This window comes from Oreochromis niloticus, linkage group LG3, assembly GCF_001858045.2.
Source record: "Oreochromis niloticus isolate F11D_XX linkage group LG3, O_niloticus_UMD_NMBU, whole genome shotgun sequence".
NCBI lineage: Eukaryota > Metazoa > Chordata > Actinopteri > Cichliformes > Cichlidae > Oreochromis > Oreochromis niloticus.
In genome coordinates this window covers 6,800,053-6,824,564 of record NC_031967.2, presented here as the reverse complement: position 1 = coordinate 6,824,564, position 24,512 = coordinate 6,800,053, and the positions used below count along the sequence as shown (strand labels likewise).

The 24,512-nt window shown below is 38.3% G+C and overlaps 4 protein-coding genes across 4 annotated transcripts; all 4 read left to right on the top strand.

Moving 5' to 3' along the window:
• Positions 1-2,165, top strand: LOC100695580 (uncharacterized). Its single transcript, XM_003450353.5, has 6 exons — positions 1-99; positions 224-562; positions 669-710; positions 974-1,084; positions 1,194-1,222; positions 1,897-2,165. Exons 1-6 carry the CDS (start codon positions 54-56, stop codon positions 2,017-2,019), a joined length of 690 nt encoding a protein of 229 aa, XP_003450401.1. The 5' UTR covers positions 1-53; the 3' UTR covers positions 2,020-2,165.
• A 2,928-nt stretch (positions 2,166-5,093) lies between these two features.
• Positions 5,094-9,064, top strand: LOC100707554 (uncharacterized). The gene is made up of 6 exons (XM_019349866.2): positions 5,094-7,395; positions 7,521-7,865; positions 7,986-8,024; positions 8,150-8,260; positions 8,369-8,397; positions 8,864-9,064. The coding sequence occupies exons 1-6, from the start codon at positions 7,347-7,349 to the stop codon at positions 8,984-8,986; spliced, it is 696 nt and encodes a 231-aa protein (XP_019205411.1). The 5' UTR covers positions 5,094-7,346; the 3' UTR covers positions 8,987-9,064.
• A 3,108-nt stretch (positions 9,065-12,172) lies between these two features.
• Positions 12,173-13,978, top strand: LOC102077922 (uncharacterized). The gene is made up of 6 exons (XM_019349872.2): positions 12,173-12,251; positions 12,441-12,785; positions 12,906-12,944; positions 13,070-13,180; positions 13,289-13,317; positions 13,782-13,978. Exons 1-6 carry the CDS (start codon positions 12,206-12,208, stop codon positions 13,902-13,904), a joined length of 693 nt encoding a protein of 230 aa, XP_019205417.1. The 5' UTR covers positions 12,173-12,205; the 3' UTR covers positions 13,905-13,978.
• Positions 13,979-19,198: 5,220 nt separating this feature from the next.
• LOC109196225 (uncharacterized) lies at positions 19,199-21,185 on the top strand. Its single transcript, XM_019349876.2, has 6 exons — positions 19,199-19,256; positions 19,446-19,790; positions 19,882-19,917; positions 20,010-20,120; positions 20,226-20,254; positions 20,982-21,185. The coding sequence occupies exons 1-6, from the start codon at positions 19,211-19,213 to the stop codon at positions 21,102-21,104; spliced, it is 690 nt and encodes a 229-aa protein (XP_019205421.1). The 5' UTR covers positions 19,199-19,210; the 3' UTR covers positions 21,105-21,185.
• Positions 21,186-24,512: the final 3,327 nt, after the last annotated feature.

The window sequence follows — 24,512 nt, the reverse complement described above, 5'->3', positions numbered from 1 at the left end:
AAACCCCCCTACAGAACATAAAGTTTCCTGACTGTAAGACGGTTACACGCAGAATGAGGAGGTTCACTTTAATAACAGCAGTGGTTTTCTGCAGCCGCAGTAAGTACAGTATATCATTATTCTCTATATTTGAAAGAAAAATCAGATTTACTGTTAAAGTAATGTAATTCTATCTGTCCATTACATAAATAAGTGTTATTTTGTATCTGTTTTTTTGTTTCAGGCTGGATCTCAGCTACTGAGTTTCAGACTGTGGAGGTCCAGCACGGGGAAGAGGTCACACTGCAATGTTCCAACATTTCCACCTATCCAACGCAGACAGACTGGTTCAGAGTGGTCAATCAAACTAAGCCCAGCTGTGTTTCTTCTATGTATGGATCGGACAGCGAAGCTTCGTTCTGTCATGGATTTAGAAACAGAAATTTTAATATGAGTTCCAACGTCTCTTTTGTCTTCCTTCAAATCAAGCGAGTGGATTTATCTGATGCTGGGCTGTATTTCTGTGGATTTTACATCAGTGGGCACACAGTCATTTCCAATGCAGTTGAGTTAAGAATTCAAGGTAAGCTTTCGTTCATGACTTAGATATTTTTTGTGTCTTCATAATCTTTAGCATGAAAATGTGTCACGCAATCACAAAATGTTATGATAACGATGATTCTTTACAGACAATGAACCCAGAGAAGAGGAGGATTTTAATAAGACTGATCGTAAGATTGATTTTTTTGTTTCAAAAGATGTCTTGATGCATTCTCAATCATCCAGGAAAGTAAATCTCCAAAAGTTGAATCTGTTCATCTGGACGTAGCGATTTGTGGGAGAAACGCTACGTCCAGATGAACAGATTCAACTTTTGGAGGTGTTTCAAAAGATGTTTTTCAGTTTCCATGTAGTTACTTCACTATCATCAATAGTACATCTAAAGCAATCAGGATGATTTAAAAATTATGTTTTTATGTAATTATTTTTGTAGACGAGTCCAGTGGAATGACAAACCACGCAATCATCGCTCTTGGAGGTCTGACAGGTCTGCTCACTTTAGTGGTCGTTATTCTGGTTCTAAAAATCTGGAAATCTCAAAAAGGTGAGGTTACTTACAAATTATTTCCCTCATCTTCTAAACTGATTAATCTGTCCAAAACAATGTATTTGGTTGTTAGTAACAAGGAATAATTTTCGGTATTTCCATTTAGCTGCTGGAGAGCAAAAAGAAAATAACAAGGTAAACAAATTTTTTTTTTAGTTTTTCTTCTTTTTTTTTAAACTGACAACTGTTTTCTGTGATTCAAAAGCTTCGTTGAAATGCATATTTACTCTGTGAATAGCCTCGGCCTGTTGCATCATAGAGTAAATTCAGGCAAGCAATTGTAATCTTTTATTTTCTTTAACTTTAAATAATATCAGAACCAAAGAAAAACTTAATAACTCCAACAGGAAAATTATTTAGTAACAGTTCATCTAGACTAAATAAAAAGTTTAAAAACGTTTTTTAAAAACAGACAAAATCTATAGTTTGCAACTCAAATTATAACTCTAAAATGTAATGTGGGTAAAATGCTAGCTGAAGCGTTCACTGTGAAGAGTTGGTCCTTATGACACTGTGAAACTGTTTAAACACGTTGATTTTTCCAAAAGGACTTTTTTTCCCTTTTTCTATCAAAACCTGAGTGTCTGCTGTGTGCGATATCTATACCACCAAGCTGTGTGCAGTTTTTGAATTATAGTTGCAAAGTGTAGAATGCGTCAAAAAAAAGAAAGAAAATAATTTGTACTGTATATGTGGTTTCTCATTTATATTTATATTTACCTCTAAAAATCTCACTCTGAAACTCACATAACCCATAAATCCACCTTGGTTGTCTCATGCAGTGTTTAACTAAATATCCTGATTTTCAGAACATGACTTCAGACAATCTGAACTACGCAGCTCTGAATTTCCAGAAAAAAACCAAAAGAAGCTGCAGGCCTGTGGCGCAGAGAGAGCTGGAGCCTCATGTTGTGTATGCTGCTACAAGATAGACTGAGGAAGCGCCTGGAGCTCCAGCTCTTAACAGAATATAACTTATTCCTGTTAATTTTCTGATGACTTTTTTCTTTTTGTTTGTATGTGTTGTGGTTCACATAAATGTCTTGCAAAGTAACTAAATAAATGTGCATCCAGTCCATGTTTGCATCCTCTGCTTTTTTGTTATTTTCAGGTGATTTTTTGAGATTAAAAAATACAATAAAAAAAAGCTTTGAGTGATTATAGTGAGTGAGTCAGAAATGAGAGTGATGTCTGTTGACTTCCTCGTGGGAGAATCTAATGGTCTGCTGTGGGTGGAGTGACATACATATGTCAGTCTGACGTCTGACAGGAAGAAACAGCAACGTGTGGTCTGGGCGCAACTGAGGTGACAATCATGAGGCTTCGATAGTAAGAAATGCTTTAAAAAAAGTATAAAAGCAAAATTAATGTGATCTATTAAAACCAGCGGCTATATTTATACATCTTAAATACTATAAAATAATCACAGAATATTCCAGTGCCCAGAAGTGACTATGTGCAAATACTATGTGACCCAAAAATAACATATTCACCAGAAACCACAAACACACATCCCTTTAAAGGATATACCAGTCTCATCTGACAATGGTAAATCACTTCACTCATTGTCACATTACTTGTGTGAAGGTAAACATGAAAAGTATTTATGCTTCGAACTTAAACAAAGTGAAGACCTTTGTCCATAGTCTGGTCAAGATCTGAATATTTTAATATTTACTGAAATTGTTTAGCTTGTTGTAGTGAAGTAGATATTGGGTAGGCTTTTACATGATGTCCACAAATGCAGCGCTAACATCCACACCTTCCCAGCTGATAATTAGAGGCCTTATAAGAAACAGCTGCACTTCACTACCACATGGAGCATTTGGCATTCTTTTCACATCCAAGGTGGCCGAGAGCAGTTTGGTTTCTTCAGGAAAGCTACTCATTTTAGTATTGCCCTTTAGAGAGTGGATTGTGCCACTGTTGCTGTCTTGTGTAGTCTTGTTGTAGTCTTGTTGTCATTTTATAAACGTTTATGGACTGGCCTTGACTGACTTCTGGTTTCATTGTCTTTTAGTCTGAATTGTTTGATATATTTTAATCATGCTTTTATAAAGAACTGTATCTTAGGGTGTATTTGTTTCATTTATCTCTTTTACTGACTTGTTTAATGTTTTATGTGTTTTGTTGTTTTGTTGCTTTAGTGGAGGTACGGCCGCTTGCTGTGGGCAGGGCTGGACTGGGACAAAAAATCGGCCCGGGCATTTTGACTAGAGACCGGCCCACCAGGATAGAGATTGAAAATATGACGTCATTCAGGGGTAAAACCGCAAAGGATTCTGGGAACTTGTGGCAAGAGGTACTAGCGCACGCAGGCTTTCAATTGAACTCAGTTACACAGCGATAAAAAGAAACCCAAAAAATGGCAAGAAGCTGTTGTATTATTAACTGCAATAGCCGGTCGCATGACAGCCACGGGAAGCCGACGGGTAAAGAGATCGTTTTTTTTTTATCGGATGTCGTTGAAGAGAAATTTTTTAAGCTATGTTTCCGAAGTAAGAGCCGACGGATGGTCTGGATATACCAAATATAACGTCTCAGAACACTCCAGCTCACATGTTAGTCTGCTCCAAGCATTCCCACAAAGGTCAGTGTTTTGTAGTAGTTAATACGTCATTTTTCTTAACATAATTGGTGATATAGGTTACAAGCAAGTCTGGCGCTGAACAGAAATTGTCGCGCTATGCTCCTTTATTTATTGTGCATAAATAGTGAATTGTCCTGACACAATATTGCGTTTCGCTTCTGTTATTACCACGGTACATTGACAAAAACATATACGTTTATTCACAGGATAAAACAGTTGTTTTGTATCACTAATTGTCCAGTGCGATTACAGCATACAATATTATTGTCACTGCTACATTTCTGTAATGCCTACCAGAAATTATTTCCACTACTAATTAATTACCGTTGAGCTCAAAGGTTATATTAATGAACGGTTAACGAATGTGTATTCATGAAGACGATTTGTGAGACTGGTAAACTTACCATTGTTTGTACGATGGTCTTTCGTTCTACATGGTGCATTTCAAGGTCCTGTACCCATCCGTCGGTAAACTGTACCTGGGCTTGTTGCAGTGACCTGAAGTTACTAAAAACTTCATGAGTGTATGCACTCACTCCAAGAACCATATAATTATAAATCTGAGCGTGGTGAAAGTTGGGCAGCACGCTAACGTCTTTTGTCCACTTTGTGTGCTCGTAAGGGTCTGACCCTCTCACTCCTTTGATTTTTTCCTCGTATCTTTTCTTTGCCTTTTCGTCGAGTCTGTCTTTGTACGGACCGGCATTGTTCTCCTTAGTTTTGTACATTCCTTTTTTGTGCGGCAAAGAAAAACCAAGAAGATATTGGAACCGGAGAATGAACGTTTTGCGGTGCTGCAAATGCTTGCATTTGATGCAGTACTTGGATTGTTTTGCCACGAGTTCCCGGCATGCAATGCGCTAAACTCACGTGATCTGTCAATCGCTATAGGAAAAACCATAAAGCCTTTGCATGAAAACAACTGCTTTGATGTACACTGCCTTGTTGGTATATATGTATCAATCTAATAAACTTAAACCTACACTATCCTCCCTAGTCTGGATTTTAAACAGTACATAGCAGAAACAAAAAGACTGCTTGGTCGAGTTAACCTCCTGAACTATCTACAACACATGGTAGAAACCTTAAATTAAGACCAAGAACACTACAGGTGAGACATGATCATTAATTAATATTAAAATTAATAAATGACAGATTTAGTGATATTTTCATAAACACCTCCTTTCCTTTTTTTGTTCTCCATTTTCTTTAGTTCGTCTATAAGATTGCTAAACAAGGGGGAGGGTGCATCCGGCCTCCTTGGCTGTAATTGGTCCAGCCCAGAGTCGATCATGACCAATTGGCCAATCCAACACCTTTCATTATATATACCCTTCCTAAAAAAAAAAAATCCATCGGCCCATAAAAACAAAAATCGCCAGCGGCCCACCGGGCAAATGCCCGGTATGCCCGATGGCCAGTCCAGCTATGGCTGTGGGGCTAGCCACGTGAAGTGGAAAACACCCCCGATGCATGAGAGTGTACACACCGGGAATTCTCAGCCTTGCTACCTTAAGAACTTCTCTGATTTTACAGTTCTATGCTTTTAGTAGTTTTTCCCAATGAATTTTGATTTGTAAAATTGATCTGCCTCACCTCTGCTTGCTAACAATGAGCCCGTGGGCTTTGGTAGCTAGTATAACATCCACACTGGCTATAGAAATCTCTCGTGGGGTGTAACTCCCTCCCCAGATGGCGTTGTCAACATCCCTTAGTCACCTTCACTGGTTATCCTCCTTTGTGCCACCACAATGTGAACAAAAAAACAACATAGACTAAAGGACTGGTATTTATATAACTAAGACCTCAAACAGCAGGTTAAGGACATACTAAAACCACAAAAGTCATATTCATGGTGGTACTAGAGTAAAAAGGTCATATCTGTACAAAATGCAAAGCAATATTTTCAAGAATGCCCATCATTGAACAGAGGTGGTGGCTTACAACATCAGCTGTCAGCCACTTACAATGCAGTCTTATGATCCCTTCCCTTCAACTTCAACCTCTTCTTCATATCTCGCCTCCAGTAACTTTAACAAGTCACATGATGAGGTGGCACAAGGTCTCACAGACGTTTCACCCTTGACCATGAGTGATGGTAATTGCCTTTTTTCTCATCTTGGCTTATGTGATGCTTCACATGACCAATATTGGGTCAAGGCTAGGTCAAGGATAACATATACATAAGAATTTATAGCCTTTGCTCCATTCTTTGTTGAAGGACCTTTGACAGCAATTACAGCCACAAGTCTTTTTGAGAATAATGCTACAAGGATGCTTAGCTCCATCCTGTTTCCACCGATTCTATCAGATATTGCCAACATGATGAATCGCTGTAGAACGTTATTACTCAGGGAGGTGACCAAGAACCTGATGGTCACTCTGGGATTTCTCTGTAAAGAGAGGAGACCTTTCCAGAAGAACAACTATTTCTGCAGCACTCCAGCAATTAGGCCTGTATGATAGTGACCAGATGGAAGCCACTCCTCAGGAAAAAGCACATGACAGCCTGCCAAAAGTTTGCCAACAGACACCTGAAGGACTCCCACAACCTGAGAAACAAAATTCTCTGGTCTGATGAAACAAGAATTGAACTCTTTGGCCTGAATGCTAAGGGTTATATCTGGAGGAAACCAGGCACAGCTGGGCAATACTATCCCTACAATGAAGCATGGTGGTGGCAACATTATGTTGTGGGAACTGGGGGACTTGTCAAGGTCGAGGGAAAGATAAATGCAGCAATGTACAAAGTCATCATTGATATTAACTTGCTATAGAGCACTGTGGTCCTCGGACTGGAGCAAAGGCTCATCTTCCAACAGGCCAAAAAACTTGAGCAGAAATCCAAGACAAGAAAGCAGTGGCTTCTGGACCACTCTGTGAATGTCTTTGAGTAGCCCAGCCAGAGCCCAGACTTGAACTCCACCGAATGTCTTTGGAGAGATCTGAAAATAGCTGTGCACAATCCTCCCCGTCCAATCTGATGCAGCTTGAGCTTGCCAAAAGTCCTTCAAGTACTGAGGAAAGGTCGTGAATACTTGTGTACATTTCATATTTTCTATTTTGAATACTTATGTACATTTTGTAGTGTCCAGTGTAAGTTTTGGACAGATAGGCAATGGCTCCTCACCATTACATAAGCTCATTTGTCATTTTGTCAGATGAAAGGAGCAGCATGTAGTAGAGAAATGTGAAAATGTCCTGTGTCACTAGATCAAACACCACTACTGACAATAAAACTAAGCAAATTTAGAGCTGAAGTTTGGATTATAATACATTATAATACATGATAAATGGGATCCTTAATAAATGCACCAAGCATAAAACTAATGCAGCCTCTTCTTGCTTCTTTTTAGACCTTTAAGGACTAGAAACGCATAAATACTTCTAACTGCAGAAGCTGCTGACTGGATTTTTAAGTATTTGTAAAACTTTCTGAAAATCTTATCTCAAGCAGACATAATGTAAAATGATAAAGTGGAAATTTTATGTTACTGGATATTCGCTTAAGCTAAAACATGCAAAGCTATTGCATTGTATAGGGCGGCACTGGCAAGATGAAACACAAAATATAACACACACACACAAACAAAAGACTCCCCGCCCCTCTTAACCCCCATATAAGAGCTGTGTGATACAAACTATCCATGCAGTTACAGGATTAAACGCATGATGAGGAGCTTCGTCTTGAGCACAGCTTTATTTCTCTCCAGCCTCAGTAAGTACAGGCACCTCAGTACTCTCAAATAATGGAATGAGAAAAGCCAGTAAACAGATGTAGTTGATGTTGTTGACCTGTAACACTGTTGGCTCAGACATAAACATCATGTTCTTTCATTCCAGGCTGGATCTTTGTCTCAGGTTCTGAGTTTCAGACTGTGGAGGTCCAGCTTGATGAAGAAGTCACGTTGAAGTGCTCCAACATTTCGAGTCATCCAACACAGACAGACTGGTTCAAAGTTATCAACAGAACTAAGCCCAGCTGTGTTGCTGCTATGTATGGATCTCAAGGCAAAGCTTCATTCTGTGATGGATTTCGAAATGGAAAATTCAATATGAGTTCCAACAACACCTCTGTGTTTCTTAAAATCACACAAGTGGATTTATCTGATGTCGGGCTGTATTTCTGTGGATTTTACGTGAATAAGCATACGGTCATTTCCAATGCAGTCGAGTTAAGAATTCAAGGTAAGCTTGTAGGGAGGACTTTCGTCTTCCAGGTTAGTTTTATGTTCATACGTAATCAAAAATCAGCTCACAGACAAAAAGGAAATCACAAAATATTATAATAGCCATGTTTCTTTACAGGCGGTGAAACCAATGAAGAAGAGGATTTTAAGACTGAAAGTAAAATATTTTATGGCTTCTAAAATTTAGCTTTTCATTGTGCTCATAGTTAATATCAATATTATGTTTCAATCAATCTGACTAAAGTGGACTGATGCGTTTTTGTTTTGATTTGTGTTTTGCAGAAGAGTCTGAGAGAATGACAGACCTGATAAGCACCATCCTGGGTGGTCTGGCTGGTTTACTCACTATAGTGGTTATTATTCTGGTTTTAAAAATCTGGAAACTTCAAAAAGGTACACATGGCTTTAATTTGTTTCACCTCCTTTTGGCATGTAAATCTTGTACCTCCTCTTGTACGCTGGTAATAATGAACTAATGACACGTTTGTATTTGGTATTTAGTGGCAGAACAAGAACCAAAAAGCAACAAGGTAAATGTTTATTTATTTTTTTGTTGTTACTCTTGTTTTCTTTTTACTCAGAATGTGCAACCAATATGTCCTGATATATTAATGTTGGAAAGAGAAGTGTCTAAGAGTTTGTCAAGGCCATGGTGACTGTAGAATTACATGTCTCCTTCTTCTGAAGATTTTTGTTTTCTTCTCTGAAAATGTTTTTTTTTTTGTGTAAAAGACAGCTTTACCTAGATAGATAGCCACATTGGTTCCATTCTCCGGCTTTTGTTACTGAAGCTAAACTCTTTTTTTCCTGTATAATCTAATTGAATTGTGTTTAACACTGAACAGCACAGGTGTTCTTCCAGTATAGATTAGGTGTTTTAGCATTAAACTCTAAAAATCACATTTTATGTAAAATCATTTTTGGTTTAACCCACATATCAGCAAATGTATGATATATATGTAGCAAACTCAGCTGTGTAAATATTCTGGTTTTCAGAATATGAGCTCAGACGATCTGAACTACGCAGCTCTGAACTTCCAGAAAAAAGTCCAAAGAAACCGAAGGCCTGTAACACAGAGAGAGCTGGAGCCACATGTTGTGTATGCTGCCACCAGATAGACTCGTGCTTTGTGATAACCTGCAGATAAGGTTTTGTTTTGTGGAGGATATGGCAAAAAATAAAACAAATAAAATTTGCATTCAAGTTGTGTTTGTATCTTTACTTTTGTGTCATTGTCTTTTTTATTTGTCCACCTTTTGTTGGAGAGGAAAAACACTACTCTTAAAGTATATTGATGAAGGAGAAGTCAATGGTCTTACACCGATTGTGAAACTTTCTTTTGGGGAGAGTCTAATGCTCTGTTGTGGGAGAATAGAAATACATTTTAACAGGAAGAGACAGCACTGTGTGGTCTGAGCCCAACTGAGGTTAAAATCATAAGGTTTCCAAGCCCTTCAGGAAGTATAAAGGTGACATAGTTCTAATTTAAACCGGTTGTATATGTTTAGACAATTTGATAACATCAGAACAGCAGAGATCCTGTAACTCTTCACTGTCTCTCTCTCACTGCCATACTTTATCCTAAATGTTTAGGGCAGAGTGCCACATATTTCCTGTGCTCTACTTGAATTTTTATTTTAAAAAAAGGGAAGAACACTGTACAGTTCCTTTTTTACAGGCAGTCAAATTAATCTTTACAGTAGAAGGATTTGCAGTCTTTTACACTTTTAGTTAAATTTTTATCCAATACTTGACAGAGTAATGAAAACCTCTCTGCCTGTTTGCTCTGTTGGGTGAAAGACCCGGGTTTGACTTTGTTGTTGTTTTTGTTCTGTTGTTGGTTTTCCTGCTGGTGGTGTGATGGCATTTCTGCTGCATGATTGTCAGCCTCTACTGCACATCCAGGCTTCTATGGGAGATCAGTGTGTTAAACTGCTCTTTCAGTTTTGTCTTTATATCCCAATGTATGTGATCCATCTGGCACTACTAGACATTATTGGACCTCTGTCATAGCGTGGGGCTGGCTGAACCCAAAAATCAGATTCAATAAACAGTGACTGTTGGACATAGTTGAGGTCTTGCAACAGTTTTTAGGAGTAGTTGATGGTTTTTGCAACTGCACACATTTACAATTTGCAATTTTCTGGACCAACTGACCATCAGGTCTTAAATGGACTGTCGTTTTTCTTTTACTCAGCTGATTGGTTCTTGCTATAATATGAATTCTAACAGTTGTCAAATAGTGCTGTCAGCTGTGTACCAACCTGATTTTTGCTCAACAGAAGAAGAGAAAACTATTTCAGGTGACTACATCATGAAGCTCATTGAGAGAAGACCAAGGGTTTGCAATGCTATCGACAAAGCAAAAGGTGGCTACTTTCAGGAATCTAAAGTATAAGACATATGTATTTATTTATTAGTTATTTATCAATTGTTTCTTTGCTACATAATTCCAAATTTCTTGTTTCATATATTTGATGTCTTCAGTTTGTATCTACAATGTAGAAAAGAAGTAAAAATAAAGAAAAACCATTAAATGAGAAGGCATGTCCAAACATTTGACTGGTAATGCATATACTGTGTATAGTATGCCATCCAACTGGTCCAAACTTTTTATTTCTGAAAGAAGTGTTTCTTTTGTTTTTTCAGTCTTTCTTTCTTTTTACACTCTTTCTTTGTTATTAAAATCCACCATGCCAGAGTCAGCATTACTCCTCCTTCCTCTTCTGACAAAGCCTTAGCTGGCTGTCACTCTAATGTGATGCCGGCCCACCCTTTGCACCTATAACAGCTTCAGCTCTTCTGGGAAGGCTTTTTACAAGGTTTAGGTGTGTATTTATGGGACGTTTTGACCCTTCTTCTAGAAGTACATGTGTTAGATTAAGAACGGAACAAAGACAATCTGAAGCACAAAAGTCCAAAAAACCCAAAGGCAGTTCAAGTGGTCTGCAGGCCACAGAGCAGCATTCACAGGCTGAGGCCTCTGAGGCCTGATCTCCAGGTTTAGCAAGTCACCATCATCAGAAACAGGAAGCTTTGGTTGGCTTGACAGGAGAATGGTGACAACAGAGCCACAGGTGGCTTAGCAGGAAAACAGTGTCAGTGGTGATGTAGACTTGTTCCTGGACTCCCAGGACTGCCCTTTGTCACTGATTTTTGTCATATTTTTTATGGACAGAATTTCTAGGCATAGCCAAGTGGCAGAAGGATTCTACTTGGGTAGTTTCAGAATCTTGTTTCTGCTTTTCGCAGATTATGTGGTTCTGTTGGTTTCAGCAGGTGGTGGCCTCCATCTCCCACTGCAGCAGTTCACAGCCGAGTGTGAAATGGTGGGAATAAGAATCAGCATCTCCAAGTCTGATGCCATGGTCCTCAACCGGAAAAGGGTTGAGCGCACACTCATTAGAGATGAGCTGTTGCCCCAAGTGGATGATGTCTCTGGATCTGGTCCACAAGTGAGGGGAGAGGGGAGGGGGAAATCAACAGACAGATAGGTGCTACGGCTGCAGTGACGCGGATGCTGTACTGGTCAATTGTGGTGAAAAGCGAGCTCTCAATTTACTGGTCCATCTACGTCCCTACGTCTTTAAGGTCATAAACTAAGTCATGTTTCTTAGAAAATGCTTTTTGGTTTATTTTTTTCTTGTACCAAATGATGATAGTATTGAGACAAAGTATGGTGTAAATTTTTTGTCATAACTTTGTTTTTATTTGGCCTTTATTACTTGGTAGCTTGAAGTCTGCACTTTCAACAAAACTTGAAATGAAGACTTATCAAGGGTGGATCTTGATGCTATATCATCTTAAATTGGTCATGTGATTTGCATGCATCGTCTGTCAACTTTGCAGGGTTAATATCATAATTCTGATTGCAAAAGCTGACAGAAAGTATGGGAAAACAACTACAGGGTTAAACAGCTTTAAATAATTTCACAAATTTGGGATATATAAAATTAGCTTTAACTTAGGTCTAATGAATGCAAACATCATATGTGAAACGTATATTAAATTTTAAAAACACTATTTATCCCCATTTTTGTTTTCCTTATGCTGCACCAGATCTTAAGGGACTAAAATAGGATACTTGATCAAAAAACAGATATAACACTGGACCCTAGGAGTGTGAATATCCTAGCACAAAATAAGAAATAAACAAATAAATAAACTACATTAATGTTGTTTGATATTAGCCAATGCTAAAACATATGTAAATGCACTGCATTGCCTTTGTAGTTCATTGGCAAGATGACAAACTAAATCACCCCGCCCCTCTAAACCCCTTTATAAAAGCTGTGTGGTTCACTAACTGTCCGAGCAGTGACAGGATTAAACACACAATGAGGAACTTTGACTTGATAACAGCTTTGATTTTCTGCAGCCTCAGTAAGTACTGTCACATTACTGCTCTCAGCTTAAAATAAGTAATGGAACGAGGAGCCCAACAGAATTTAAATTTGACTTTAGAAAGCAGTGACGTAATTAAATCAAATGAAAAGTTGTTGCCCTGTTACAGCGTCTGTTGTACCGTACATTTCAAGCTGAATCTCATTTTGTCTTTGTTGTTTGATTCAGGATGGACCTTTGTCTCTGGCTCTGGGGTTCACATTGTGACGGCCCAGCCTGATGAAGACGTCACACTGCAGTGCTCCAACATTTCCACAAGTCCAACACATACAGAGTGGTTCAGAGTGGTCAACATGACTAAAACTAGCTGTATCTCCTCCCTGTTTGGGTCTCACGGCCAAGCTTCTTTCTGTAACGGATTTCGAAATGGAAAATTCAATATGAGTTCCAACAACACCTCTGTGTTTCTTAAAATCACACAAGTGGATTTATCTGATGTCGGGCTGTATTTCTGTGGATTTTATGTGAATAAGCATACGGTCATTTCCAATGCAGTCGAGTTAAGAATTCAAGGTAAGCTTGTAGGGAGGACTTTCGTCTTCCAGGTTAGTTTTATGTTCATACGTAATCCAAAATCAGCTCACAGACAAAAAGGAAATCACAAAATATTATAATAGCCATGTTTCTTTACAGGCGGTGAAACCAATGAAGAAGAGGATTTTAAGACTGAAAGTAAAATATTTTATGGCTTCTAAAATTTAGCTTTTCATTGTGCTCATAGTTAATATCAATATTATGTTTCAATCAATCTGACTGAAGTGGACTGATGGGTTTTTGTTTTGATTTGTTTTTTGCAGAAGAGTCTGAGAGAATGACAGACCCGATAAGCACCATCCTGGGTGGTCTGGCTGGTTTACTCACTATAGTGGTTATTATTCTGGTTCTAAAAATCTGGAAACTTCAAAAAGGTACATATGGCTTTAATTTGTTTCACCTCCTTTTGGCAGATAAATCTTGTACCTCCTCTTGTGCGCTGGTAATAATGAACTAATGACAGTTTTTTATTTGGTATTTAGTGGCAGAACAAGAACCAAAAAGCAACAAGGTAAATGTTTATTTATTTTTTTGTTGTTACTCTTGTTTTCTTTTTACTCAGAATGTGCAACCAATATGTCCTGATATATTAATGTTGGAAAGAGAAGTGTCTAAGAGTTTGTCAAGGCCATGGTGACTGTAGAATTACATGTTTCCTTCTTCTGAAGATTTTTGTTTTCTTCTCTGAAAATGTTTTTTTTTTTGTAAAAGACAGCTTTACCTACATAGATAGCCACATTGGTTCCATTCTCCGGCTTTTGTTACTGAAGCTAAACTCTTTTTTTCCTGTATAATCTAATTGAATTGTGTTTAACACTGAACAGCACAGGTGTTCTTCCAGTATAGATTAGGTGTTTTAGCATTAAACTCTTAAAATCACATTTTATGTAAAATCATTTTTGGTTTAACCCACATATCAGCAAATGTATGATATATATGTAGCAATCTCAGCTGTGTAAATATTCTGGTTTTCAGAATATGAGCTCAGACGATCTGAACTACGCAGCTCTGAACTTCCAGAAAAAAGTCCAAAGAAACCGAAGGCCTGTGACACAGAGAGAGCTGCAGCCACATGTTGTGTACGCTGCCACCAGATAGACTCGTGCTTTGTGATAACCTGCAGATAAGGTTTTGTTTTGTGGAGGATATGGCAAAAAATAAAACAAATAAAATTTGCATTCAAGTTGTGTTTGTATCTTTACTTTTGTGTCATTGTCTTTTTTATTTGTCCACCTTTTGTTGGAGAGGAAAAACACTACACTTAAAGTATGTTGATAAAGGAGAAGTCAATGGTCTTACACCGATTGTGAAACTTTCTTTTGGGGAGAGTCTAATGCTCTGTTGTGGGAGAATAGAAATACATTTTAACAGGAAGAGACAGCACTGTGACATTTTGATAACATCAGAACAGCAGAGATCCTGTAACTCTTCACTGTCTCTCTCTCTCACTGCCATACTTTATCCTAAATGTTTAGGGCAGAGTGCCACATATTTCCTGTGCTCTACTTGAATTTTTATTAAAAAGAGGAAGAACACTGTACAGTTCCTTTTTTACAGGGAGTCAAATTAATTTTTACAGTAGAAGAATTTGCACTCTTTTACACTTTTAGTTAAATTTTTATGCAATAATTGACAGAGTAATGAAAACCTCTCTGCCTGTTTGCTCTGTTGGGTGAAAGACACGGGTTTGACTTTGTTGTTGTTTTTGTTCTGTTGTTGGTTTTCCTGCTGGTGGTGTGATGGCATTTCTGCTGCATGATTGTCAGCCTCTACTGCACATCCAGGCTTCTATGGGAGATCAGTGTGTTAAACTGCTCTTTCAGTTTTGTCCTTATATCCCAATGTATGTGATCCATCTGGCACTACTAGACATTATTGGACATCTGTCATAGCGTGGGGCTGGCTGAACCCAAAAATCAGATTCAATAAACAGTGACTGTTGGACATAGTTGAGGTCTTGCAACAGTTTTTAGGAGTAGTTGATGGTTTTTGCAACTGCACACATTTACAATTTGCAATTTTCTGGACCAACTGACCTTCAGGTCTTAAATGGACTGTCGTTTTTCTTTTACTCAGCTGATTGGTTCTTGCTATAATATGAATTCTAACAGTTGTCAAATAGTGCTGTCAGCTGTGTACCAACCTGATTTTTGCTCAACAGAAGAAGAGAAAACTATTTCAGCTGACTACATCATGAAGCTCATTGAGAGAAGACCAAGGGTTTCCAAAAGGTGGCTACTTTCAGGAATCTAAAGTATAAGACATATTTATTTATTTATTAGTTATTTATCAATTGTTTCTTTGCTACATAATTCCAAATTTCTTGTTTCATATATTTGATGTCTTCAGTTTGTATCTACAATGTAGAAAAGAAGTAAAAATAAAGAAAAACCATTAAATGAGAAGGCATGTCCAAACATTTGACTGGTAATCTATATACTGTGTATAGTATGCCATCCAACTGGTCCAAACTTTTTATTTCTGAAAGAACTGTTTCTTTTGTTTTTTCAATCTTTCTTTCTTTTTACGCTCTTTCTTTGTTATTAAAATCTGCCATGCCAGAGTCAGCAATACCCCTCCTTCCTCTTCTGACAAAGCCTTAACTGGCTGTCACTCTAATGTGATGCCAGCCCACCCTTTGCACCTATAACAGCTTCAGCTCTTCAGGGAAGGCTTTTTACAAGGTTTAGGTGTGTATTTATGGGAAGTTTTGACCATTCTTCCAGAGGTACATTTGTTAGATTAAGAACGGAACAAAGACAATCTGAAACAGGAGTAAAAAAAAAACAAAAAACAGAAGCACCCTGGTTCACAGCTGAACTCAGGCTCCTGAAAGCAAAAGGACGTCGACTTGAACGCCTCTATAAGAAAACTGGTCTGAATATCCACAAGGAAATGTTTAATAATCATATCATGTATTATAAGGAGTGTATTAATCAAACAAAATCTGCTTACTACTCCACCATTATCTGTTCAAAAGATGACTCAACCAAGATATTGTTTTCACTGTTCAACTCTTCTTTCAGGTCACCAGATTTTTTACCTACTCACCTTTACTCGTCTTCTTTCTGTGATTCTTTAATGTTATTTTTCATCGAGAAAATTCACAAAATACACCAAGACCTGGTTTCCGATGTTCCATTTAGCTCCTCCTGTGTAATTCCTCTCCCATCACACTGTTTTTCTGCTTTCCAGCTCCCCTCGATTACTGATATTTCAGATTTCATCTGTAAGTCAAAACCTTCTGCTTGTCAGCTAGACCCCATTCCTACAGTTTTGGTTAAGGCATGTCTACCTTCTTTGCTTCCCCTCATATCTTCTATCATCTGCTCTTCACTTACCACTGGAACTGTTCCTGCTTCCCTCAAAATTGCTGCCATCACCCCAATATTAAAAAAAACTGGTCTAGATCCCAATAATTTTGAGAATTTTCGGCCTATCTCCAATCTACCATTTCTTTCAAAAATTCTTGAGAAAATAGTTGCCACACAACTCCACTCACATTTAACTAATAATAATCTGTATGAACAGTTCCAGTCTGGTTTTCGCCCCTCCCATAGTACTGAAACAGCACTTATAAAAATAACCAATGATCTTCTTATGGCAGCTGACTCCGGTTTACTTTCCATTCTTATCCTCCTTGATCTGAGCGCTGCCTTTGACACTATTTCTCACTCCATTCTTCTCAGTAGGCTAGCCTCCATCGGTCTCTCCCATACTCCACTAGCCTGGTTTAAATCATACCTGTCTGATCGCACTCAGTTCATTCAACTCAAATCCTTTACTTCTCAGCCGTTTCCTCTGACCACTGGCGTGCCCCAGGGATCTGTCCTGGGGCCCCTTCTTTTCATTATCTACCTTCTACCGCTTGGACATATTTTCCGTAAATACAATATCCATTTTCACTGTTATGCCGATGACACCCAGCTTTATCTGTCCACTAAACCCGATTCTGCTCTTCCCCCATCCTCCCTCACCCTCTGCTTAGCTGAACTAAATTCATGGTTCTCTTCTAATTTTCTTAAACTCAATAGTAATAAATCCGAGCTCCTCTTAGTAGGCACTAAATCAACATTATCCAGAACCAACAGTTTCTCTATTACTATCAATAACTCGCCGGTCTCCATTTCTTCCTCTGTGAAAAGCTTTGGTGTCATCCTCGACAGTACTCTATCTTTCAACTCACACATTAATAATGTCACTCGGTCTGCATATTTTCAATTGCGCAACATTAATCGTCTCCGTCCTTTTCTCACCTCACATGCCACTGCCATTCTTGTCCATAGCCTTGTTACTTCCCGGATTGATTATTGTAATTCACTTCTTTTTGGTCTTACTCAAAAATCCATCCACAAGCTTTAACGCATCCAGAATTCTGCTGCCCGTATCATCACCAGGACCCCTTCTATCCACCACATCACTCCTGTTCTGCAGCAGCTTCATTGGCTCCCGGTCAAGTATCGTATCAATTTCAAAATACTTTTGTACGCTTTTAAAGCTATTCATCATCTCTCTCTCTGATCTGGTTAACATCACCACCCCATCTCGTTGTCTCAGATCTTCTTTTTCCCTTTCACTCTCCGTCCCCTCCCCCCGTCTTGTCACCATGGGGAGCAGGGCTTTCAGCTGCTCTGCTCCTCGACTCTGGAATTCCCTACCTCCTGATTTAAGAAATATCTCTACCTTCTCTCTCTTTAAGTGCCAACTCAAAACCCACTTGTTCAAAATAGCTTATCCCACATAACCTCTCCATTTGGCTATTTTAAATTTGTTTCTGTCTTATGATTGTGTAAACTCTTCGCTTTTATGTTGCTTTTTTACTCTACTGTGTACAGCGACCTTGAGTGTTTTGAAAGGCGCTTACAAATAAAATGTATTATTATTATTATTATTATTATTATTATTATTATTATTATTATTGTTAAGCCAGTTCAAGTGGTCTGCAGGCCACAGAGCAGCATTCCGAGGCTGAGGCCTCTGAGGCCTGATCTCCAGGTTTAGCAAGTCACCATCATCAGAAACAGGAAGCTTCGGTTGGCTTGACAGGAGAATGGTGACAACAGAGCCACAGGTGGCTTAGCAGGAGAACAGTGTCAGTAGTGATGCAGACTTGTTCCTGGACTGCCAGGACTGCCCTTTGTCACTGATTTTTGTCATATTTTCTATGGACAGAATTTCTAGGCGTAGCCAAGTGGCAAAAGGATTCTACTTGGGTAGTTTCAGATTCTTGTTTCTGCTTTTTGCAGATTATGTGGTTCTGTTGGTTTCAGCAGGTGGTGGCCTCCATCTCCCACTGCAGCAGTTCACAGCCGAGTGTGAAATGGTGGGAATAAGAATCAGCATCTCCAAGTCTGATACCATGGTCCTCAACCGGAAAAGCGTTGAGTGCACACTCATTAGAGATGAGCTGTTGCCCCAAGTGGATGATGTCTCTGGATCTGGTCCACAAGTGAGGGGAGAGGGGAGGGGGAAATCAACAGACAGATAGATGCTACGGCTGCAGTGACGCGGATGCTGTACTGGTCAATTGTGGTTCTTCTACCAAATGATGATAATATTGAGACAAAGTATGATGTAAATTTTTTGTCATAACTTTGTTTTTATTTGGCCTTCATTACTTGGTAGTTTGAAGTCTGCACTTTCAACAAAAGTTGAAATGAAGACTTATCAAGGGTGGATCTTGCTGCTATATCATCTTAAATTGGTCATGTGATTTGCATGCATCGTCTGTCACCTTTGCAGGGTTATTTGCATAATTCTGATTGCAAAAGCTGACAGAAAGTATGGGAAAACAACTACGGGGTTAAACAGCTTTAAATAATTTCACAAATTTGGGATATATAAAATTAGCTTTAACTTAGGTCTAATGAAGGCAAACATATGTGAAAAGTATATTAAATTTTAAAAACACTATTGATCCCCATTTTTGTTTTCCTTTATATGCTGCATCAGATCTTAAGGGACTCTGGGACTCTGTCAGTGCGCCCCAGGGTGGCTGTGGCTACAATGTAGCTTGCCATCACCAGTGTGTGAATGTGTGCGTGAATGGGTGAATGACTGGATATGTAAAGCGCTTTGGGGTCCTTAGGGACCATAAAAGCGCTATATAAATACAGGCCATTTACCATTTACCATAAAATAGGATACTTGATCAAAAAACAGATATAACACTGGATCCTAGGAGTGTGAATATCCTAGCACAAAATAAGAAATAAACAAATAAATAAACAAACTACATTAATGTTGTTTGATATTAGCCAATGCTAAAACATATGTAAATGCACTGCATTGCCTTTGTAGTTCATTGGCAAGATGACAAACTAAATCACCCCGCCCCTCTAAACCCCTTTATAAAAGCTGTGTGGTTCACTAACTGTCTGAGCAGCGACAGGATTAAACACACAATGAGGAACTTTGTCTTGATAACAGCTTTGATTTTCTGCAGCCTCAGTAAGTACTGGCACATTACTGCTCTTAGCTTAAAATAAGTAATGGAACGAGGAGCCCAACAGATTTTAAATTTGACTTTAGAAAGCAGTGACGTAATTAAATCAAATGAAAAGTTGTTGCCCTGTTACAGCGTCTGTTGTACCGTACATTTCAAGCTGAATCTCATTTTGTCTTTGTTGTTTGATTCAGGATGGACCTTTGTCTCTGGCTCTGAGGTTCACACTGTGGAGGTCCAGCCTGGTGAAGAAGTGACACTGCAGTGCTCCAACATTTCCACAAGTCCAACACATACAGAGTGGTTCAGAGTGGTCAACATGACTAAAACTAGCTGTATCTCCTCCATGTTTGCGTCTCATGGCCAAGCTTCTTTCTGTAACGGATTTCAAAATGGAAAATTCAATATGAGTTCGAATGTCACTTCTGTCTTTCTTAAAATAACAGAAGTGAGTTTATCTGATGCTGGGCTGTATTTCTGTGGATTTTACGTGGATGTGCATATTATTATTTCCAATGCAGTAGAGTTAAGATTTGAAGGTAAGCTTTCCTTAGTGGCAGAACAGCATGATGAGACTTTCAATAAGAACTGGAAGTCACAAATTATTATAATACCCATGTTTCTTTACAGGTGGTGAAACGAATGATGAAGATTTTAAGGCTGAAAGTAAGATTATTTTCCTGTGTCTAAGCATTTTGATTGTTGTTGAGCTCAGACTTCACCCAGACTGAAATCTTCCACTCTATTTATGTTTGTAGAAAAGCCTGAAAGATGCATACATCTGATGAGCATCGTGCTGGGTGGTCTGACTGTTTTACTTACTATGGTGGTCATTGTTCTGGTTCTAAAAGTCAGGAACCTACAAACAGGTAGACTTGGCTGTAATTGTTTCACCTGCTATAGTAAACTGAAACAGGGAGATAAAAATATGTTTGTGAAAATTAACTCATCTCAATTTTGTATTTGCTGTTTAGCTACGGAACCTAAGAGTAAAGAACACAAGGTAAATGTGTTTTTACTCATATTGTGTGAACTGAATGTCATGATTTAAAAAGATGCATTTAAACATGTAGTTATTCTATGACTAATATCAACCTATGGCATCCACGACATCCAAGCTGTCTTTTCTTCTCATTAACCACATTCATCAGTATCTGACAGAAATTTTAAAAAGTAAAAAAATAATCCCAGCAGAAAAAAAGCTTAATGATAGCTGCAAATAAGTAATAGTTTAGTTTAAAAAATATAAACAAAAATACAAGGAATACATACACCATTATGATACATTGTCTGCGAAATTAGATTTCTAACACCAATTGTAACCTTAAACGTTAGTGTACAAAAAAATATAAATATATTAGAAATATATTAGATTATTATTATAAATTATTCTTCTAAAATATGTCTCAAAATAAATGTTCCTGGTTGTTTAGAAGTTATTTTGTTGAGGAGGATAAAAATGTCTGTTTCTGCTCTGCTGTTCTTTACATTAAAGCTAGTTGTGTGCAGTTTGTGAAATCCAGATGCAACCAGTAAATCAGTTGCAAAACAGTGTTTTAAAGAAAATTAATGCAACCACTCGAAGACATTAGAATCATTATTGATTGGGATTCTTGTTTAATTCAACGAATAAAATCTTATGGAAATCTTATGTCATGTAACTCACAAATCCACAAACCTTTCAGAGTGTGTTGAACTCATCTGTTTAAAAAAAGTATTTTAATTTTCAGAACATGAACTCAGATGATCTGAACTACGCAGCTCTGAGTTTCCAGACAAAAGCTAAAAGAAGCCGCAGGCCTGCGACACAGAGAGAGCCGGAGCCTAACGTTGTGTATGCTGCCACACGATAGACTTAGGAAGAAGAATTCGTTCTTATTAATATAACCTGCTGATATTTCTGTGTGTGTGTGTTGTGGGTGACATGAATCTTGGAAAACAAATAAAAATGTGAATAAAATTTGCATTCAAGGTTGTTGTTTTTTTTCTAAATCTCTGCTTTGTGCCTTTTTGTTTTTCTTATTTGTTCACATGTTATCTGAGAAGAAAAACTTAGACATGATAAAGAAGTATCATATAAGAAGATTCAGAAATAACTGATTAATGCAATTTTCTCAGAGTCTAATGGTCTGGAGGAGTCAGATAGTAAGAAAAGCACAGTGTGGTGTGAGCAGAGCTGAGGTGAAAACCACAAGGGCTCTAAAATCAGAGCTTGTGGACCGTATAAAAGCAACAGAATAATGATCGATCAATTCAAAGTAGCTTTCTGTGTTTACATGTCTTAACTTTATCTTCAATGTCTTTTAAATTTGTTAGACTACTAGTCAAACTTATTGGGCAATAATAACAACTTCACTCATCATTTTATTACACAAGTTGCTTCACTTTGATACAATCCTAATGTTTATGCTTAGAGATTAAACACAGAACATATTTTGGTCATATTATGAACAAGTTTTTAATTTTAAAAATATCTCAGTGTTCTCAGTGATATTCTTTATCAATGATTAGGGTCATCACATAATCCAAGTCTTAGGGTCATAAAATATCATTGAAATAGTTGCTGAGACATCAGATCAACATAAATGAAAAGCACTGTGTAAATAGATTTAAAGTCAGGGCATCACCAGGTCTGGACTGGTAATGTGGCTTACTGGGCATTTTCTTGGTGGGCCAACACACTTTTGGGCCGATGTACTAGCCGTACAAGCACTGACAGCAACCCATTCCTTCTTTTTCATTACTGACACTGGACACTGCCTAATCTAATCTCTTATGCAGCTTTTAGAAGAAGTGATGAAACGGTGGAGGTGAAAAGCTGACAGAAAACAATAAAAAGAAACTAAAATAAAAATAGAATCAGCAAAATGTAAAAAATTAACCAGCGTATTAGCTGTCAGTGCTGTCAGTAGTATCAGCTACAGCTAGTAACCTAGCCTCACAGTCACAGGATGCTGCTGCTGCATTGAGAGAAATATGTCTCAAAATGGTTACAAATGTGCAAAATATGATCCATAAGTGTAAACTAAGCTTTAAGAATGTGTACAATTATTTGTGTGCAACTTCTGAAGACTGCCAAGCACATGTTTGAATCCACCCACAAATACGTAGCAATTTGGCTACACGTAAAACTATTTTACAAATGCGTACATCCAAATCGGAAAATAAATACTGCTAATTTATGCACAATTTATTAAATTCAGCTTCATAAATCCAACCTTTCTGTCTGTATAAATATGTAGGTTGAGGCGCTATCACTTGGTGTTCACTCTCTCTGTGGTAGAGTATCACTTCCTGTGACTTTTCCATCAAACGGTGATGTGTTGGGTAGCTTATCTGCGTAGCAGTGTAATCTTCACGTGCTTCACCCACAGCACACTCTCTGTGTATTCACTCGTAAATGTTTAGTTACAGTATTCACTCACTGTGTCTTTAGGGTTTTGCTAGCTTAGCTTAGCTCATAGACGACTCGCTAGCAGCATGGCCTCTTTACCTGTCCCTCCTGCACTTTCCTGTTCATGTGTCAGATGCTTAGTTACTCCTCAGCCTCTAACCGCTTTTCCCCACTCAGCGACACACTTGACGGAGATCAAACTTTGATTTTTGACAATTCTGTTCAGAGACATGCGAAGCTAGAGACACCAGCAACCATAGTCAATTTTCTTCCAGGTGCCAGAGCAGGCGACATTGGTGGAAACTTGAAGGGAAAACCATTTCAGGTGACTACATCATGAAGCTCACTGAGGGAAGGCCGAGGGTTTGCAATGCTGTCAACAAAGCAAAGGGTGGCTACTTTCAGCAATCTAAAATGTAAGACATATTTAGAGTTATTTATCAATCTTTTCTTTGTTACATAATTCCATATATCTTGCGTCATATATTCGATGTATAAAAGTAAAGCTATTAAATGAGAAGGTGTGTCCAAACTTTTTGTCAGGGTCCTGGGTCCCCTGACCCAGCATGTTTAATTCTTTATGATTTTTGTAGTATTGTGCTTGTGAGTTGTATCGTTTCTAGTTTCGATCCGTTGCCCTTCGTGTTTCTCTGTGTCCCCTCTGTTCTGTGTAGTCTGTCTGCACGTTGAGTTTCCCTCTGTGTCTTTCGGTTCTTAGAGTCCTCTGTCTTATGGTTTATGTCTCTGTGTTTCTTAGTTGCTGTCTCCACTGTGCCAAGTTCATGTCTCTGTGTCATACTTCCTGTTTTACTTTGAAGGTCCGTGTCTTATGTAAATGTGTCCTGCTTTGCTCCCTTGTCTCGTCAGTCCTGATTTCTCCCAGCTGTGCTCTCCTGTGTCTCATTCCCCTCGTTACTTCCCAGTGTATTTAAACCCTGTGTTTCTCTGAGTCAGTGTCGCGTCGTCCCTCATGCTGTGTGGATCTCCTGGTGTCTCCCTGTAAGTTTAGTGTGTTATTCCCCAGTTTAGTTTACTTTGTATGCTTTCCCAGCGTGTGAATAAAGCTGTGGTTTTGAGTTCATCCCTTGTGTCTACGAGCCTGCATTTTGGGTCCAATTCCTGCCTGCCACATAGCGTTTCATGACACTTTTGACTGGTAGTATACACACAATATGTGTATGCATGACATATACATTCTTTTTTTTCCTTTTTTCTTTTTTTTTTTTTGAGTGACCATGGTGCGCTGCCAGGACCAAAAATGCCAGGGCCGATTTTTTGTCCCAGTCCAGCAAAGGGTAATCCCTCAGGTGATCAGCAAATAAATAACCATTACTCTCAATCTGAAGCTGTTTAAAAGCTATCCTTAAATATTTTATTGAGCAAAAGAAAAGAAAATGAACTGTGGTGAGTAGCACTCCTCTAAGAGCATGTCTAAGAGACTATGACATCTAACCCAGTGTATCAGGGGGGTGGATGCTTTAACACCTCCACCTGTTGTATGGAAGATGCATTCCCATTTCTGACAAAGGTGGACAAACCACATTATCATCATTCCACAAACCAGAAGTTACAGGAAGCGCATAGTACAATGAAAGCCATCAAAGCTGAGAGGTTTCAAAAGCATCTGGTGAGTTCTCACTTTTGTAGGATTCAGTTGTATTAAATTGGATTAAACCCACACATTTTAGCTTCTCCAAGCATGAACTTGAGTAAAAAATATAGATAATAAGGGAAGTGCTGCATGGCTCTAAAAATAACTTTAAACAGGCAATTATAAGTGGGACAAAACAGCCGAATAAAATCAGTCCTTTCAATAAGTCTAGAATAAACTTTTGGTATCTAAATGTAGCACAAATTGAAACCACAA